We start from the raw sequence: 19,803 nt of genomic DNA on the forward strand, positions 1-19,803 counted from the left end.
GAAGCACCTAAGAAACAAATGATAGTGTATCCTTTTCATTAAAAGAGAGTAGTTCAAACATATTAGTGGCTCTAGTTGTCATCATAGTTTTATAAATAAGAATACACTTTGAGCTTGTTTATTTTATATTTATTAGGAAATAAAAGTTATATTTAAATTTTATCATACCCTAGCAGGCTTGTACAGTGAATTGAGTTGATTTATTCATTAGGAAAATAATTGTATCAGTTTTTAGCGAGGTTGATGTTAGAATGGTTAAAATTTATCAACAATTTTTTTTTTTTTTTTTTAAATGGAAATTTACAAATACTATTTTTACAGACCTACAGTATTCAGTTTTAGAGTGACTTTAAGGGGTCTGTATATATTGGCAACTCCTCAAAAGTGAAACTATTTCAAAATTTTTTCTAACTAAGGCTGGTTTCACACTTGCGTTTTTAAACGCACGCGTTTGGAAAAAAAAACGCATGGTGAAAAAACGCATGTAAACGCATGCACAAAAAAAACGCATGCGTTTTTATATTAAAAAACCAGAAAACACTGATATGCCACCCTCCACCATAAAGGTGATAAACGGGATCCTAACCCTAACCCTAAAGGGATCCTAACCCTAACCCTAAAGGGATCTTAACCCTAACCCTAACGGGATCCTAACCCTAAAGGGATCCTAACCCTAACCCTACCCCTAATCCCTTTATGGTTAGGATCCCTTTAGGGTTAGGATCCCTTTAGGGTTAGGATCCCTTTAGGGTTAGGGTTAGGATCCCCTTTATCACCTTTATGGTGGAGGGTGGCATATCAGTGTGTTTTCTGGTTTTTTAATATAAAAACGCATGCATTTTTAACGCAAACAAACGCATGCACAAAAAAACGCATGCGTTTCCATTGACTCCAATGTATTTTTTTGCCCCAAAAAACGCATGCGTTTTTATGTGTCCAAAAAACGCCCCTCAAAAATACGACAAGTTGCATTTTTGAAAATGAACGCATGCAGTAAAAAAAAGCATGCGTTCAAAAACGCATGCAAACGCATGCACAAAAAACGCATGCGTTTTCAATCTTAAATATAGGGAAAAAACGCATGCGTTTTTTTGTGCAAAAAACGCTGCAGACAAAAACGCAAGTGTGAAACCACCCTAATAAACAGAACAGGTCCTGGCTACACATACATGGCTGAGCTAGCCCCAGCAAGGTCAAACAAAACAACTGTTGTCCATAGCAAGCACTGATACTTGCGGGTTCTCTGCACACGTCCTATGCAGACTCTTAGGTCAGGGTCACACTTACCGTATGGAAAATCAGTCCGAATCTCCCTGCTAAGAGTCACACAAGTGTTCTCCGTATGGTCATCCGTGTGTGTAATGCGTTTACAATGCGATAATGCAATTTTCTCGCACCTATGTATCCGTATGACATCCGTATATGCGTAGGGCTTTACATTTCTCACTGCTTTTCCTCATTGAATTTAATGGCTCAATGGGCTGAAATGAGGAAAATGTTTATTTCTTGTAAGTCAAATTGATGGTCCATGTGGTGTCCGATTTTTTCTTGCACCCATAGACTTGCATTGGCGACACTTGGGCGATATACGTGTACAATTGCAGCATGCACGCTGAATATGCCCGAGAAAAAAACGGTGATGAGAGCTGCCCAATAGATTAACACTGTGCCAAATGCTATGCGATGTTTTCTCGCATAACACTAGTCCGTATTCTACGGTAGTGTGACTCCGGCCTTAGAGAGGGATCCTGGCCTGTGTCTCTCTTTAGCTCCAAGACATCAAGTCTGGTGCACACAGCCTGTGTCGTCACCAGCTAATACATTCGCCTCTGCTCCTTCCAGAAGACGGACACTACCTCAGGAGACTGCCACACAATGAATCTACTTCTTGCTTCTAAAGGTACCGTCACATTTAGCGACGCTGCAGCGATCTAGACAATGATCCCGATCGCTGCAGCGTCGCTGTTTGGTCGCTGGAGAGCTGTCACACAGACAGCTCTCCAGCGACCAACGATGCCGGTCCCCTGGTAACCAGGGTAAACATCGGGTTACTAAGTGCAGGGCCGCGCTTAGTAACCCGATGTTTACCCTGGTTACCAGCGTAAATGTAAAAAAAAAAACACTACATACTTACATTCCGGTGTCTGTCCCCCGGCGCTGTGCTTTCCTGCACTGTCAGCGCCGGCCAGCCGTAAAGCAGAGCGGTGATGCCACCACTCTGCTTTACGGCCAGCCGGCGCTCACAGCCAGTGCAGGAAAGCACAGCGCCGGGGGACAGACACCTGAATATAAGTATGTAGTGTTTGTTTTTTTTTACATTTGCACTGGTAACCAGGGTAAACATCGGGTTACTAAGCGCGGCCCTGCGCTTAGTAACCCGATGTTTACCCTGGTTACCAGTGAAGACATTGCTGAATCGACGTCACACACGCCGATTCAGCGATGTCTGCGGGAGTCCAGCGACGAAATAAAGTTCTGGACTTTCTGCTCCGACCAACGTTGTCACAGCAGGATCCAGATCGCTACTGCGTGTCAAAGACAACGATATCGCTGGCCAGGACGCTGCAACGTCACGGATCGCTAGCGATATCGTTCAGTGTGACGGTACCTTTAGAGAAACACCGCAGGTGCTTCTAATCAAACATGCAGAGCTGGGATTTAACCATGTCCTTTCCAGCTATGCTACAACGCATATCCTGCATATATATATATATATATACATATATATATATATATGCTATCATTTCCAGTCTCATTATAATAAACTGATAAGACATTCTTCAGGTCAGTGTGATTACAGTGATACCAGATTTACATAGCTTTATTATGTTTTGTAACTTTTACATAACAAAAATGTATTTATATATAAAATTATATATAAAATTGTTTTGTTTGTTGCCATATTGAGAGAGCCATAACTTTTTTATTGTTATCATTAAGTTTTTATTTGTATCATTTTGGGTTACATATTTTGTGATCTCTTTTGATTCATACTTTTCAAACACAGAATGAACAAAAAACAGCAATTCAGTTAATTTTGTAAGTTAAACTGTTCACTGTGCTGTGAAAGTTATAAGACAGCTTTATTTATTGTGTCAATTCGATTGTGGCAATGACAGATTTATACTTTTTTTATTCGCTAGTTTCACACGCTAAAAACAATGTTTTACATTTTGCTTCTGCATCGCCATATTCTGAGCACTGTAACTTTAAATTTTTTTTGCTGACACAGCCATATAAGCCTAGTTTCACATTTGCGTTCGAATCCGCAGCGTTTAATCCGCATCCGTAAGTGCAGGAAAAAACGCATAGAAACACGTACAAACGCAGCGTTTTTTAGATGCATGCAGGAACGCATGAGGTTAATAAAACGCTGCGTTTTCATGCTTTACCATGCGTTTTGTCATGCGTTTGCGTTTTTTGTGTGCATGGTGGAAAATTTTACAAGAGAAAAATCTAGATAACCTGACACCGCCAATGGGACTAGAGGGCGTGTATTATGGGATATCTATATATAGACCCTAGGACTGCTGAAATCTTAACAGTGTGCTACTGTATCCTGTGTCATGATGGATCTTCGCATGGAGAGCTTTTATTTCAACCTGGATTTAAGCATCAAGCTGTTTCTTGCCTGTGCGTTTGCTTGGGAGCAACAGAGAAGTCGCGGAAGATGGAGAAGGACACGGCATAGGCGTTTTTGGCGACACCCCATTATCGAACTACGTGAGAGCCGTGGAGCCTATCACATGCTATATGGTGAGCTTAATGCCAACCCGGACAAATTCCCGGAATATACCAGGATGTCGCAAGACTCTTTTCGGGATTTGCTTGGTCCTGTCCAAGGAGCCATCCGGAGACAGGACACCCAGCTCCGTAGAGCGATTCCACCAGAAGAACGTCTGCTGGTTACATTAAGGTACGTAACAATTCTAAACAAATGCCAGTCCTAATTTTGGTTGGTCTGACATGTATTCTTTGTATTTCCCTTTATGTCTTTAGCAGAACAACACCATAAATAGAATTGATTGTAAATTATTTTTTATTTATTTTATTAGAGATTTCTGGCAAACGGAGAGAGTTTATCATCCCTCCACTTCCAAGACCGGCTTGGAATATCCACCCTGTCCGGAATAGTTGTGGACACCTGCCGGGCTTTGTGGAATGTTCTCCGGGATGAGTTTATACCTCTTCCCACCACGGACATGTGGATTGTAATTGCTGAAAAATTGTGGAGTGTGTGTGATTTCCCCAACTGTTTGGGAGCGGTGGATGGAAAGCACATCCGCATTATCAAACCAGCCAGAACAGGATCGGAGTACTTCAATTATAAAAAATATTTTTCTGTTGTGCTCATGGCAATAGCAGATGCGGACTGTCGCTTCATCGCCGTGGACATTGGGGCTTTTGGCCGTGGCAACGATTCCAGACTTTCAAGAACTCGGATATGGGCCGCCATGTGTATGGCAAAAATTTTAATTTTCCACGGCCACGACCTCTCCCCAACACTCAAGGTCCACCGATGCCATTTGTTATGGATGGGGATGAGGCCTTTCAGATGTGTGAAAACCTACTGAAGCCATATTCCAGTCGGGACTTGAACCACACTAAAAGGATCTTTAACTACAGACTGACCAGGGCCCGAAGAACAGTAGAGTGTACCTATGAGATTCCAGTGTCAAAATTGCGCATTCTTGCAACAGCCATTAATCTAAAAATGGAGACAGTCGATGAGGTGGTCAAAGCCTGTGTGGTTCTCCACAATTACATAATGGCTAAGGAGCAACCCAACATTGAACTGGATGAACCAGTTGCAAACTCATTGCCAGATTACCAGCATCACCCGCTGCAGTCAACTGCTGAAGTTGGCCACATGCGGGACCAATTTGCTGCCTTTTTGGATTCTGATATTGGACGTGTGGCATGGCAGGACTATATTTTGTAAAATGTCCTGTTGGGTATGGGTCTGTACCAGTTATGTTTTAAATGTTACTAATATTTGTTGTTAATAAACTTTATTTTTTGGTATCTTGACAGTGTCTCCTATGTATTTCCTCTACAAACCACTTAGGTTGTTAGTGGTAAGGTTGTTGACGTCATTGCGTCCTGATTTTGTTCTGCAGTATCTATTGGACACAGACTGAAGAGACGATGGCTGTTTACAAAACAGATCTATACTCATCAAGTCAGGTGTCAGAAATAATGAATTCATGATGCACATATAACAGCATTATGAATTCACTATTTCTGACACATGTCCAGGTGAGCATATATATGCCTTGTATGACCGCCATCGTCCCTTCACTTTGTGTGAAATAGATTACGTACACATAAGAGAAAATGGAGGTTATACAAGCAGTTCTCTACTCACCAGGTCAGGTGTCCTAACTAATGAGTTTTTGGACACATGACCTGTTGAGTATAGTTCTGCATTGTATTGCCACCATTTTCTCTTCAGTTTGCAACACTAGTCACAGACTAAGCAGAAGGAAGAGATTATGGATAAAATACAAGTATAAAATTTTTGGCCCACCTCATATCTCTATACTAAAGACACAAAACTGCAGTGTTGTACTTACTAACTACTGGAGCTATGATGTGGGCAAAATGTAAAGTGTGCGGCGCAGTGTTTTATTTGGCGCATGGTGTGTGTTGCCGGCGGCGAAATACACAATTAACCAAACATTTTTTGGGGCAAAAAACATTATTATTTATTTTTATAACAAAAAAAAAAAATTAACTGTGCCTGCTTGGGGTAGAGTGCTGGAAACGGGAAGGGGGGGGGTATGTAGCTGTGAAGCTTGACTCACTGTGGAGGACGCAGGGGTGGCAGGAGAAGGGACAATTAAATTACTGGGGTCTGGCAGATCGGGTATGGGGCTCGACGCATGAGAGGGCTGAGACACACTGGAGGGGTGAGACAAACCTGATGTAACAGACACATTGGGAGGTGAGGGGGAGAAAAAGAAATAGTACGCTGTTTTTTTCCCTTTTTGGGATCGGCGCTGTGGTCTGGGGAGCCCCGGCGGGCTCATTTCTTGCGGCCTGATCATAGTGGCCAAACTGTCACTGTCTTTATCCCACTGCTGGTGCTGCATGGTTGCGGTAGGAGTTTAGAAGGCCATGCCAGGGTCCTGCTGCATCGTGGTGGCGAAGCGGAAGAGAATGCCAGGGTCCTGCTGCATCGTGGTGGTGGAGCGGAAGAGAATGCCAGGGTCCTGCTGTATCGTGGTGGTGAAGCGGAAGGGAATGCCAGGGTCCTGCTGCATCGTGGTGGTGGAGCGGAAGGGAATGCCAGGGTCCGGCTGCATCGTGGTGGCGGAGCGGAAGGCCATGCCAGGGTCCTGCTGCTGCATGGTGGTGTCAGTGGAGAAGGTCCAAGCAGGAGCAGCAGTTGTCATGGTGGTGGCGGTGGGCTGTCCTACAGCACTCGGCATGGTGGTGGTGCAGTAGTGGTGTCCGGCAGTGCTTGGAATGGAGGTGGCCGTGCAGTGGTATGCAGCAGAGGTCGGCATTGAGGTCAAGCGTGACAGTGTAGGCACAGGTGGATATGCTGCCACTGTCTGCTGAAAATACCGACTGCTGCATAGCCTGCACGTAAGCAGCATTGCAGGCCTGCATGACACTAAGCTGGAGATCAGGAGTAAGGTGTTCCGACATGCCCTGTTCAATTTGATAAAAAAAAAAATGTGCTGGCCTCTCGAGGTCGGCTTTTACTTGGTCAAAGCTTTTGGTGACCTCCAGGATACGTGTATTCATATGGCTAATGGCAGTATCCAGGCGTTCACCCTAAGCCTTGAGTCCATCGTGAAAAACAGAGCTCAAGTGCAAAAACTCGGGCATGACCTGTCCAATGCCCTCAGTCGCTGCAGGGAGGAGCCCAAAAAAAAAGGGGCAGAGGCAGATGACTGGGAAAGGGGAACACCTGATGGGCCAGCTTCCTGGTCTCCAGTTAGTGTGGCAGGCCCACTTGCTGCAGCGCTGCAGGATGGCTGGGACGGGTCCGTGGCTGTCTGATGAAGGACCTCTCCAGAACCTGGTCAACAGTGCTGCTCCATGTGCTGTGAAAAAAAGAAAAAAAAACTAATACCAAACATTTACTAAACGCCAACTCCTGTGGAATAGAAACATACAGATTATGGCTATACAACACAACCTAATACACCGAAAAAATACTTACGTTCTCTGGGCAAGGACCGGTCTTAAAAATGCCAGAATGCGGTGGAAGTTATATTTTCGGATCCTTGCTTCAGAACCACTGGGAACACGGCCCTTTTGACGCAGGTCCTTCATCGATCGCCAACGTGTTTTGACTTTGAGCACTGTTGAAAAAACAAAAAAATAATGGTTAAACAATGGACTTTTGGCCGTGCTCACACAACTGTGTGTGATGAGAGAAACTCCTGAGAGTTTCTGTCATCACATACAGTTTTGTTAGCACGGCCAAGGTCTCTGCTGCATCACACTGCATTGCAATACTTACAAAATGCATTTCGGACCCGAGTCGGGGCGTTGTCCCAGCCATCCCACATCGCTTTGGCCACCTCATTCCATAGCCGCCGGATCGTCACGTTGTCCGAGTGCTGGGGAACCCGGGTGTCCCACAACGGGACTCGCTCATGGACCAGGGAGATGAGGATATCATTGTCAATGAGGTCCTCATCCCGTTCTGGAACCTAAAAAATATATTAAGACATTAAGGTTTGAGACATTAACATAAGGAAAAGAAAGAAAACAGAGGCAGAGAAATGGCATGAATAATGAAAGTCAAGATAAAAAAGGAGTCCAGAAGAAAAATGTAAAGAAAGAGGAAAGTAAAGAAAGGAAGATTCAAGAATACTAAAGTGAGGATACAATAAACAGTCAGCCAGGTATACTTACACGCTGCTGCCTTGCCACCCGACCGTGAACCCACTGCTCCTGTTCAGCCTCTGCCGCAGTGGAAGAAGTGCTCTAAAAAAGGAAAAAAAATTGTCACGTGTAGATGTGACAGTGAATACTTACCAATCTGAGGAGTTGAGTACTCACTTTACTGACATGTTCGGCTTGTGAAGGCCCAGGACGTTGCTCCTCATCAGAAGAAGATGACATTCTGATGCATGCAGAAAGAAAGAAATGGCAGAAATTAGGACATGTAGAGACAGAAAATAGAAAATAAAGGCATTGGCTAGGATATACTCACATTGTTCAGAGTGTAGATTCCTTCCTGTGTCTGGTCTGCTGCGTCTGCTCTTGTTCCCAGTCTGCTGAGTAGTGACCTGCAAATGTCCACTCCCTCCCTGTATCACTTTGTATGTGGGGGGTGGCTAATCGGTGTCTAGAAATGTTTTCCTGTGGTGCAACGCATGCGTTCACAAACGCATGTGCTTGCGGCCGCATGCGTTCACATAGACAGCAATGCATTTTTTGGCCGCATTCCATCCGCTAACAACCGCATACGTTTCTAGGCGGCAAATTGCTACATGTAGCGTTTGCTGCGCCAAACCGCAGACGACGAAAAGACGCATGCGTCGTCAAACGCGGTGAAACGCAACCGATCGCAGACACATGCGTCTCTAATCTACTATATGATTGTCTAAGGGTCACTTCCGTCTGTGCTTCTGTCTGTCTGTCACGGATATTCATTGGTCGCGGCCTCTGTCTGTCAAGGAAATCCAAGTCGCTGATTGGTCGCGGAAAAAAAGCCATGACCAATCAGCGATGGGCACAGTCTGGAAGAAAATGGCTGCAAAAAACAAAAAAATAATGGTTAAACAATGGACTTTTGGCCGTGCTCACACAACTGTGTGTGATGAGAGAAACTCCAGAGAGTTTCTGTCATCACATACAGTTTTGTTAGCACGGCCAAGGTCTCTGCTGCATCACACTGCATTGCAATACTTACAAAATGCATTTCGGACCCGAGTCGGGGCGTTGTCCCAGCCATCCCACATCGCTTTGGCCACCTCATTCCATAGCCGCCGGATCGTCACGTTGTCCGAGTGCTGGGGAACCCGGGTGTCCCACAACGGCTCCTTACTCCCCGCAGTCACTGCCCCGCACCCGCATACTCCCCTCCAGCCACCGCTAACACAGGGTTAATGCCGGCGGTAACGGACCACGTTATGTCGCGGGTAACGCACTCCATTACCGCCGCTATTAACCCTGTGTGTCCTCAACTTTTTACTATTGATGCTGCCTATGCGGCATCAATAGTAAAAAATCTAATGTTAAAAATAATAAAAAAACAAAAAACCTGCTATACTCACCCTCCGTTGTCCGCCGAGCCGCTCGCGACGGCCGCCATCTTCCATTCCCGGCGATGCATTGCGAAATTACCCAGAAGACTTAGCGGCCTCGCGAGACCGCTAAGTCATCTGGGTAATTTTGCAATGCATCCTGGGAACGGAAGATAGCGGCAGCCGCGCGCTCATCGTCTACGCCAGATCCGAAGGTGAGTATGTTACAACTACAATGGGCCCTCGGATCCGAAGGTGAGTATGTTTATTTTTTAACCTGTGACATACGTGGCTGGGCAATATACTACGTGGCTGGGCAATATACTACGTCACTGTGCAATATACTACGTAGCTGAGCAATATACTACGTCGCTGTGCAATATACTACGTGGCTGCGCAATATACTACGTCACTGGGCAATATAGTACGTCGCTGTGCAATATACTATGTGGCTCTGTGCTGTATACTACGTAGCTGGGCAATATACTATGTCGCTGTGCAATATACTACGTGGCTGGGCAATATACTACGTCACTGGGCAATATACTACGTGACTGTGCAATATACTACGTGGCTGGGCAATATATTACGTGGCTCTGTGCTGCATACTACATCACTGGGCAATATACTACGTCGCTGTGCAATATACTATGTGACTGGGCAATATACTACGTGACTGGGCAATATACTACGTGGCTGGGCAATATACTACGTGGCTCTGTGCTGTATACTACGTTGCTGTGCAATATACTACGTCGCTGTGCAATATACTACGTGGCTCTGTGCTGTATACTACGTAGCTGGGCCATATACTACGTGGCTGGGCAATATACTACGTCACTGGGCAATATACTATGTCACTGGGCAATATACTACGTCAGGGGTGTCAAACTGCATTCCTCGAGGGCTGCAAACAGGTCATGTTTTCAGGATTTCCTTGTACTGCACAGGTGATAATTTAATCACCTACACAAATAATGAGTTGGCGATTAAATTATCACCTGTGCAGTACAAGGAAATCCTGAAAACATGACCTGTTTGCAGCCCTCGAGGAATGCAGTTTGACATCCCTGTACTACGTGACTGGGCAATATACTACGTGGCTGGGCAATATACTACGTGGCTCTGTGCTGTATACTACGTCACTGTGCAATATACTACGTCACTGGGCAATATACTACGTGGCTGGGCAATATACTACGTGGCTGGGCAATATACTACGCGACTGGGCAATATACTACGTGACTGGGCAATATACTACGTGGCTGGGCAATATACTACGTGGCTCTGTGCTGTATACTACGTTGCTGTGCAATATACTACGTCACTGGGCAATATACTACGTAGCTCGGCAATATACTACGTGGCTGGCCAATATACTACGTCACTGGGCAATATACTACGTGGCTGCGCAATATACTACGTAGCTGGGAAATATACTACGTCGCTGGGCAATATACTACGTGGCTGGCCAATATACAACGTCACTGGGCAATATACTACGTGGACATGCATATTCTAGAATACCCGATGCGTTAGAATCGGGCCACCATCTAGTCTATATACTGTATATAATTGTCTAAGGGGTACTTCCGTCTTTCTGTCCCGGAAATTCCGCGTCGCTGATTGGTCTCGCCAGCTGCCTGTCATGGCTGCCGCGACCAATCAGCGACAGGCACAGTCCGATTTGTCCCTCCCTACTGCCCCGCAGTCAGCGCCCGCATATTCCCCTCCAGTCACCGCTCACACAGGGTTAATGCCAGCGGTAACGGACCGTGTTATGCCGTGGGTAACGCACTCCGTTACCGCTGCTATTAACCCTGTGTGTCCCCAACATTTTACTATTGCTGCTGCTTATGCAGCATCAATAGTAAAAAGATCTAATGTAAAAATAATAAAAAAACAAAAAACCTGCTATACTCACCCTCCGTAGTCCGGCGAGCCGCGCGCGGCCTCCGCCATCCTCCGTTCCCAGAGATGCATTGCAAAATTACCCAGAAGACTTAAGGTACCTTCACATTTAGCAACGCTGCAGCGATCTAGACAACGATCCCGATCGCTGCAGCGTCGCTGTTTGGTCGCTGGAGAGCTGTCACACAGACAGCTCTCCAGCGGCCAACGATGCCGGTAACCAGGGTAAACATCGGGTTACTAAGCGCAGGGCCGCGCTTAGTAACCCGATGTTTACCCTGATTACCAGCGTAAAAGTAAAAAAAAACAAACACTACATACTTACCTTCCGCTGTCTGTCCCCCGGCGTTCTGCTTCTCTGCACTGTGTAAGCACAGCGGCCGGAAAGCAGAGCGGTGACGTCACCGCTGTGCTCTGCTTTCCGGCTGGCCGGCGCTCACAGTGCAGAGAAGCACAGCGGGGGACAGACAGCGGACGGTAAGTATGTAGTGTTTTTTTTTACTTTTATGCTGGTAACCAGCGCTTAGTAACCCGATGTTTACCCTGGTTACCAGTGAAGACATCGCTGAATCGGTGTCACACACGCCGATTCAGCGATGTCTGCAGGAGGTCCAGCGACGAAATAAAGTTCTGGCCTTCTAGCTCCGACCAACGATGTCACAGCAGGATCCTGATCGCTGCTGCGTGTCAAACTGAACGATATCGCTAGCCAGGACGCTGCAACGTCACGGATCGCTAGCGATATCGTTCAGTGTGAAGGTACCTTTAGCGGTCTCGCAAGACCGCTAAGTCATCTGGGTAATTTCGCAATGCATCCTGGGAACGGAAGATGGCGGCAGCCGCGCGCTCATCGCCTGTGCTAGAGGTTCGCTGGATTGGATCCTGGCAGGTGAGTATATAACTATTTTTTATTTTAATTATTTTTTTTAACAGGGATATGGTGCCCACACTGCTATATACTACGTGGGCTGTGTTATATACCGCGTGGCTGCTATATACTACGTGGCCATTGTTAGATGCTATGTGGGCTGTGTTATGTACTGTGTGGGCGTGCTATATATTACGTGGCCAGTGTTATATACTGCGTAGGCTGTGCTATATACTACCTGGCCAGTGTTATATACTGCGTGTGCTGTGCTATATATTACGTGGCCAGTGTTATATACTGCATGGGCTGTGTTATATATTACGTGGCCAGTGTTATATACTGTGTGGGCTGTGTAAAATACCGCGTGACTGCTATATACTACCTGCCCAGTGTTATATACTGCGTGTGCTGCTATATACTACCTGGCCAGTGTTATATACTGCGTGTGCTGTGCTATACATTACGTGGCCACCTGTGTTATATATTACGTGGCCAGTGTTATATACTGCGTGGCCTGTGTTATATACTGAGTGGCTGCTATATATTGTGTGGGCTTTGTTATATAGTACGTGGGCTGTGTTATATACTGTTTGGGCTGTGTTATATACTGCGTGGCCACTGTTATACATTGCATGGCCTGTATTAACGCATCGTGTATTCTACAATATGTATGTTTGTATATAGCAGCCACATAGTATATAGCACAGGCCACATCGTATTTGTCTGCTATATACTACATGGCTCCTATATACTATGTGGCCTGTGCTATATACTACAGTATGTGGCTGCAATATACATACATACATACATATTCTAGAATACCCGATGCGTTTGAATCGGGCCACCATCTAGTGTTAAATATAGGAATACACAACGCATGCGGATAATTGCGGAAGAAACGCTGCGGACACAACCACAAATGTGAAACCGGCCTAAGCTTGTTTTTTGCGGGACAATCCGACGTTTTCATTTATTTCCTTTTTCTAAAACACATATGAATTTTTGACTGCTTTTTATTTCATTTTTTGTCTGTATGATGAAAAAAAGCCACATTTTTGGCATCTTTTTATGTTCGCTATACCAAATTAATGTGACAATGTACAGAAATAGTTCAGGTTGTACAGGAGGCGGCAATATCAGTTATGTATCCTATTTTTTTGCTTGTGAAACAGCTTTTCGTGATTTATTTTGTGCTATTTTTCTTCCTTTAACATTTTTTTCTACTTTTTCACCTAGCCCAACTGAGGACATACATATTTTTCAATTCATAGTTGGTCTCATACACTACAGTACCCATGTACTGCAGTGCATTAGACCTGTAAGTCTTTCACTGACATAGTCTGTTGGAGCCTGCTGAAGGTCTAACATGCCACCGTATCCAGAGGTCACTAGAAGATTGTCGGTTTGTGATAGCAACTATTAAGATTCATGATTGTGGGACACAATTATGGTTAAAGAGGGAACCCTTTCCGTCTATTAACCATCTAGAACCTGAAGACCCACCTCTTCCGACAAGCCTACAGCCTGCAGTGATCCTGAAGTTACTGAACCGCCGCGCAACCTGCCCTACCCTCTCCTAGTGTTTCATCACCCATCCCCTGCAGACTGTGAGCCCTCGCGGGCAGGGTCCTCCCTCCTTATGTACCCGTGTGCCTGTTATCTGCTCATGTTTAATGTATTTGTCTGTATTTGCCTCGTATTCACATGTAAAGCGCCATGGAATAAATGGCGCTATAAAAATGTATAATAATAATCTAGATGCTGCAGCAATTGATAGTAGAATCTAAGGAGTTAATCGTCCCAGATCTGCTCCAAAACCAATCAGGACCGATGACGCTGGGTGTCAGCTGTCATATACAGCTGAAACCTGTGCCCTTTTCACCCTTTTGGGGGTGATATAGACTTAATCTTCAATGCTTTAAACAGCAGCAGTGAAGATTAAGGCCTCCGTAATAAACTCCGTTAAAAGGTGTATTGGCGATCATTATGGGGTTAAATGGATTGATTTGTTCCTTTTAATTATGATGTCACCTTATGCCACCCAGTGTGCAGCAGGAAAAAGCAGAATTGCTGCTTTTATGTTCAATGTGCCTAAAAATTATTTTAGCATTAGAAGTGTAATAACAGGTAATGCACTTCAAAAGCCCAAATACCTCATTTTGAAACTCTGGTTTTTTTTTTTACTGATGGTAGGCTCCTTGGTCTATGGATAAGAATGAGGAGGTGCAACCATGAAAAGATCTAATATGCTTCAGTAGAGTTGTGCCTAAAGCCTAGCACAACTCATACAGTTGATCAATCACCTGTCTATGTTCTCGTTTCACCAATTTCTTGAGAGATATTCTACCTTAGAGGAGCACCATTGTTCTTTTTATATTTATAGCAATTAAAACTTAGAATAAAAAGTGATCAAAAAGTTATCCAACCCAAAATAGTACCTATACATACTTCAATTCATCCTGCAAAAAACTAAGCTCCACTCGGGTCCCTTAAAGAAACAATAAAAAAAGTTAAAGTTCAAAGAATATGGTGACACAAAAACAATTTACATTTTTAAAGGTTTTTATTGTGCTGAAAAAAAAGTTACATAAATTTGGTATCATCGTAACCGTATTGACCCACAGAATAAAGTTACCATGTCAATTATGCCTCACAGTAAATGGAGTAAAATAAATAAATAAATAGAAAGGTGTTTTCTGTGTTTAAAAGTAGTCAAACATAAAAAGATATCAGTTTTTCACCCAAAGAGAATCCAAATCCGCATAAGCTTTATTGATACCCAAAAGTGGTGCCCTTAAAACCTCAAGTAAAGCTAATATTTCCTATAATACCCCTAAGTCAATACCCTTATAAGTGTAGTTTCCAAACTGGAGTCAATTTTGGGAAGTTTCCACTGTTTAGGTAGTTCAGACGCTCTGCAAAAGCAATATAGCTCCCAAAAAACAAGCCAGCAAAATCAGATCAAATCCTAATTGGCACTCTCAGCTGATCATCATATTTGAGACATTGTAATGCACATAGGTGAGACATAAAACTGCCGCTGTGAAGTCGAAAAGTAAACTGGAAGTTCATTATTTTATTACAATGCCACTTATAGTATGTCACCATACCTGGCATGGAGTACCCCTGAGGCTCCTTTATATTACACTTTATGTATACAATTATATAAACTACTAGGTTTTACGGCATTTTACAACTGAATAATCCACACTGGCCCATGCTCTACAAAAGCCAAAATACTTTAGAACCCTCATGTGTTGATGGATCTTTGGTTATGGCCAAAGAAACAAAATTCGATTAACTATTCAGCAGGAGATACATATGAGGATTTCCTAATTGGCAAGTTCAAGGAACAGTTGCATGCCTTAGTCTTTCGAGACAACATGACCTCTCTTGCTTATCCAATGGCTTATTTATCTGTTATAGTATAGTTTCACGCACAACTCCAATAACACTGTGAGGTCTTTCTCTGGCAGTCCTTTGTCTTCTCATGCTATTTTCTCTCTGGGTTTGAGTAGTGGAAAAAGTGCTCACGTCTCCACAGCTGTCCAAATGTAGAACACCTGGCTGTCGTCTGCTTGGCCTTCTCTCTGCTGCTGGCACTGTCTGTTGACTTGGCCCCATTACCTTAATATTTGTGGACAAGAAAAAATATAATCATTAAAAACCATTAGATGAATATAAAAAGAAGCAAATTGTTTCTGAACTGTCCAATTTTCAAGAACTAAAGGTGTATTTAGGTGTTTTTTCAGACGTGTTTAGAGCGAGTCACTCCACAAAACATCCTAAAGAGTGCTCAGAACACACTCAATCTTCCTATTAATTTCTATTTACTGAATTACTGTTCATATGGCGAGGCTCTTGAACATCTTTCAACTGCTTCAGATTTCCCCAAATGCCAAGCAGTTAAAAAAGTGATCGGAAGTGTCCACTCCATACTTTACATTCTATATTGCAAAGGGAAAAAAAACACCAAGAAGATGCCTGGGTATCTTCTGGAGTGTTTCGTGAACGTTTTTACTTAAAAAACACTTGTGCTTTACGCATTGCAGGATAGTATATGCAGGTTATACCATTTAGATGGTTTGACTATGCAGGGAACTTTTTTTTTTTTTACACCTTTACAGGTGTTCCCATTTTTTGCTTCATTTGTGTTGTCAATACTATCATGCTGCTTAGTTTTTATATTTGAATGAATTGATTTATTTTTTCTATTTTGCTTGCATTCTTTTGCTTGTTGGTGTTAGTTATAGTGATGGATATAGGTCTTGTTACATGAATTGTGGCTGTAGGGGTTTATTACAAGAGGACCTTTCAACAATTTTTCATTTTGAACTAGACCCACACGTAATAATGCCTGCAGAGCGAAATAAAACATGTTTTTTATTTGTTTAATTTCTCTGTTGTGGAGTTATTAGCAATCAAAGTATTGGTACATAATGAGGTAACTTTTTTTTGAGTCCAAGTGGGTGTTATTAGTATGTTTTTCACTGAGGGAGTGTACATATGACTGTATGAGTTGTCCAATCATAAGCAGGCAGCAACTTACTGTCAGTTCTGCTATACTGCACTGGTGGAATGCCCCTCCCCCTCATTGCCTGTCCAAAGGGGAGAGTTCAACTTCTAAGCTCAGGATGAACAATGCCATAGATTCCAACCAGATAAGCTGATGAGACACTATATATATATCCATAGACCATGAATGGAATAACTTTTACCATGATACATAGCAATACATGTATTAGTCTATTTTATGTATGGCAACCTGTACACCAGGGGTGGGGAATCTCTTTTCGGCAAAGGGCCATTTGGATATTTATACTGTCCTTTGGGGGCCATACAAATTATTATTATTATTATTATTCATTTTTATAACGCCATTTATTCCATGGCGCTACACATATGAAAAAAGGGGCAAACATAGACAAGTACAATAAACATGAGCAATACAAGGCACACACAAGTACAGAAGGAGAAAGAACCCTCACAGTCTATAGGGGATGGGTGAGGATACACTAGGAGAGGGTAAAGCTGGTCATGCAGCGGTTCAGTAGACTGAGGATCACTGCAGGTTGTAGGCTTGTCAGAAGAGGTGGGTCTTAAGGTTCCTTTTGAAAGTTTCCGTGGTAGGTGAAATTCTGATGTGTTGTGGTAGAGAGTCCCAGAGTATGGGAGAAGCATGGGAGAAACACGAGAGAAGTCTTGTATGCGGTTGTGGGAAGAAGAGATAAGAGGGGAGTAGAGAAGGAGATCTTGAGAGGATTAAAGGTTGTGTGTAGGTAAGTATCGGGAGACCATGTCACAGATATATGGAAGAGACAGGTTGTCGATGGCTTTGTATGGCATAGTTAGGGTTTTGAACTGGAGCCTCTGAACAATATGAAGCCAGTGAAGGGCTTGGCAGACAGGAGAAGCTGGGAATAATGGGTAGACAGGTGGATTAGTTGGGCATCAGAGTTTAGGATAGATTGGAGTGGTGTAAGAGTGCTAGAGGGGAGGCCAGAGAGTAGGAGGTTGCAATAGTCAAGGCGGGAGATGATGAGGGCATGCACAAGCATTTTTGCAGTTTCTTGGTCAAGGAATGTACGGATCCAGGAAATGTTTTAGAGTTGGAGTCGGCAGGAGGAGGCAAGGGCTTGAAAGAGAGGGCAGAGTCGAGGATCACCAAGAAGGCACCGAGCATGCAGGACTGGGAAAAGTGAGCAGCCATTGACATTGATGGCTAGGTCTGGTGGAGGGGTAAAGTGAGATGGGGGAAAGATGATGAATTCTGTTTTGTCCATGTTCAGTTTTAGAAAGGGAGTAGAAAAGAAAGATGAAATAGCAGACAGACATTGTGGGATTTTGATCAGTAAGTAGGTGATGTCAGATCCAGATAGGTAGATCTGCATGTCATCGGCGTTGAGATGATACTGCAGACCATGGGATTCTATGAGCTTTCCCAGGCTAAAGGTAAAACACAACAAAAAAGAACCAAGAATAATAAAGACTTCGATACAAAAATAATAATAATAAGGACCAATCAGTATAAAAATGCCTTTATTTTGATATATTTGGCAATGGCACTAACAATGTGCCTGTACTTGGAGAAATTTTTTTTTTGTATATAACAACATAAATAAAAATATATAATATGGACGGACTACAACCAGTTAGAATCTAACTTAAAAATACAGCATACACTGTCTCATTACACAATATGGCCATCCAAATATCCGCCAGAGTCTAAACCAGAACTAATATTTAGGTATGTGCAACCATGTAGGAAAGTGCTTAGTGCCAAATAAATTATAATAATAATAATATAAAATTCAAAATCACATCCCCATGATAATGAACACTGCAAACAAACATAGTGCAAACATGTACAAAATGTTGGAAAAATTACCAGGTGTATTTTAGTATATAAGAGAATGAGTGAAATAAAACTAAAAAAACGGGAGAGAAAAGGTGTGTAAAAAGAGAAAATATATATATCTCTGGGCACGATGTAGACTAAAAAATAATAAAATCAACTATAGTGCCGTGATGTAATGGCCTAGAAAAGACTATGTTAAATATAGGTGCGCCATATGGTACGGATATACCCAGGTACATAAAGTGCGCAATATACCTGGATACAACTATATGAGCTTAGAGTGCACAGTATACCTGGGTATACAAAGGTGCACAATATGGCAGACCGTACCTAGGTGTGCAATGTAACCAAATGTATATAAGTGCATAAAATGCACAGTGTAACTGAATCTAAGTACACTGTATGACTGATATAACTGGGTGCACAAAAGTGCACACTATGGCAGGATATGTCAAGGAAAGATCTCAAGGGCAGAGTATAAGACCGGTGTATCACGAAAAAATAAACCCAGCAAATAAGGGGATACGTAAGAGACGAGATGGAAAAAATAAATAAATAATATTACCTATAGGAGTCCGTCCCTCCAAGATACAGGTGCACTTGATTTTGAATTTTATATTATTATTATTATAATTTATTTGGCACTAAGCACTTTCCTACATGGTTGCACATACCTAAATATTACTTCTTGTTTAGACTCTGGCGGATATTTGGATGGCCATATTGTGTAATGAGATAGTGTATGCTGTATTTTTAAGTTAGATTCTAACTGGTTGTAGTCCGTCCATATTATATATTTTTATTTATTTTGTTATATACAAAAAAAAATTTTCTCCAAGTACAGGCACATTGTTAGTGCCATTGCCAAATATATCAAAATAAAGGCATTTTTTATACTGATTGATTATTATTTTTGTATTGAAGTCTTTATTATTCTTGGTTCTTTTTTGTTGTGTTTTGCCATTTATCCCGAGTGGTTTACCACTCATTTTTCTGTGTATTGGCTATATTCCACTAATATATAGTATTTTATACATACATTTATTTATTATTTTGGGTATTTGTGGATTGGGTCTATACATCTTGTTCAACCAGGCTAAAGGTGTAGATGGAGAAGAGAAGAACTGAGCCTTGGGGAACACTTACAGACAGGGGGCGAAGTGAGGAGGTGGTGTGGGAGGAGACACTGAATGTGGGGCCTGATAGATATGACGAGATACAGGATAGGGCCAAATCTGTGATGCCAAGAGATGACAGAATCTGTAACAAGAGGAAATGGTCCACAGTGTCAAAGGCAGAAGACAGGTCCAGGAGAAGGAGGACAGAGTAGTGTCGCTTGCTCTTGGCTGTTAGCAGGTCATTGGTGGTCGGAAGCCAGATTGTAATCAGTCAAAGAGGGAGCAGAAGGAGAGGTGGGCGGACAGTTCATGATGGACATGTTGTTCCAGCAG

General features: G+C 43.0%; 1 protein-coding gene across 1 annotated transcript in view; it reads right to left on the minus strand.

Annotated features, from left to right (window-relative positions):
• Positions 1 to 14,538: 14,538 nt before the first annotated feature.
• The window catches only part of ENTREP1 (endosomal transmembrane epsin interactor 1), a 170,666-nt gene continuing 165,401 nt past the window's right edge, over positions 14,539 to 19,803 (minus strand). Inside the window, exon 11 of the mRNA XM_069763629.1 lies at positions 14,539 to 15,621. Coding sequence (XP_069619730.1) covers positions 15,415 to 15,621 — 207 coding nt within the window. The 3' untranslated portion in view covers positions 14,539 to 15,414. The remainder of the gene's footprint in view (positions 15,622 to 19,803) is intronic.

The sequence above is a fragment of the Ranitomeya imitator genome, chromosome 1 (assembly GCF_032444005.1).
Source record: "Ranitomeya imitator isolate aRanImi1 chromosome 1, aRanImi1.pri, whole genome shotgun sequence".
In the NCBI taxonomy this organism is placed as follows: Eukaryota; Metazoa; Chordata; class Amphibia; order Anura; family Dendrobatidae; genus Ranitomeya; species Ranitomeya imitator.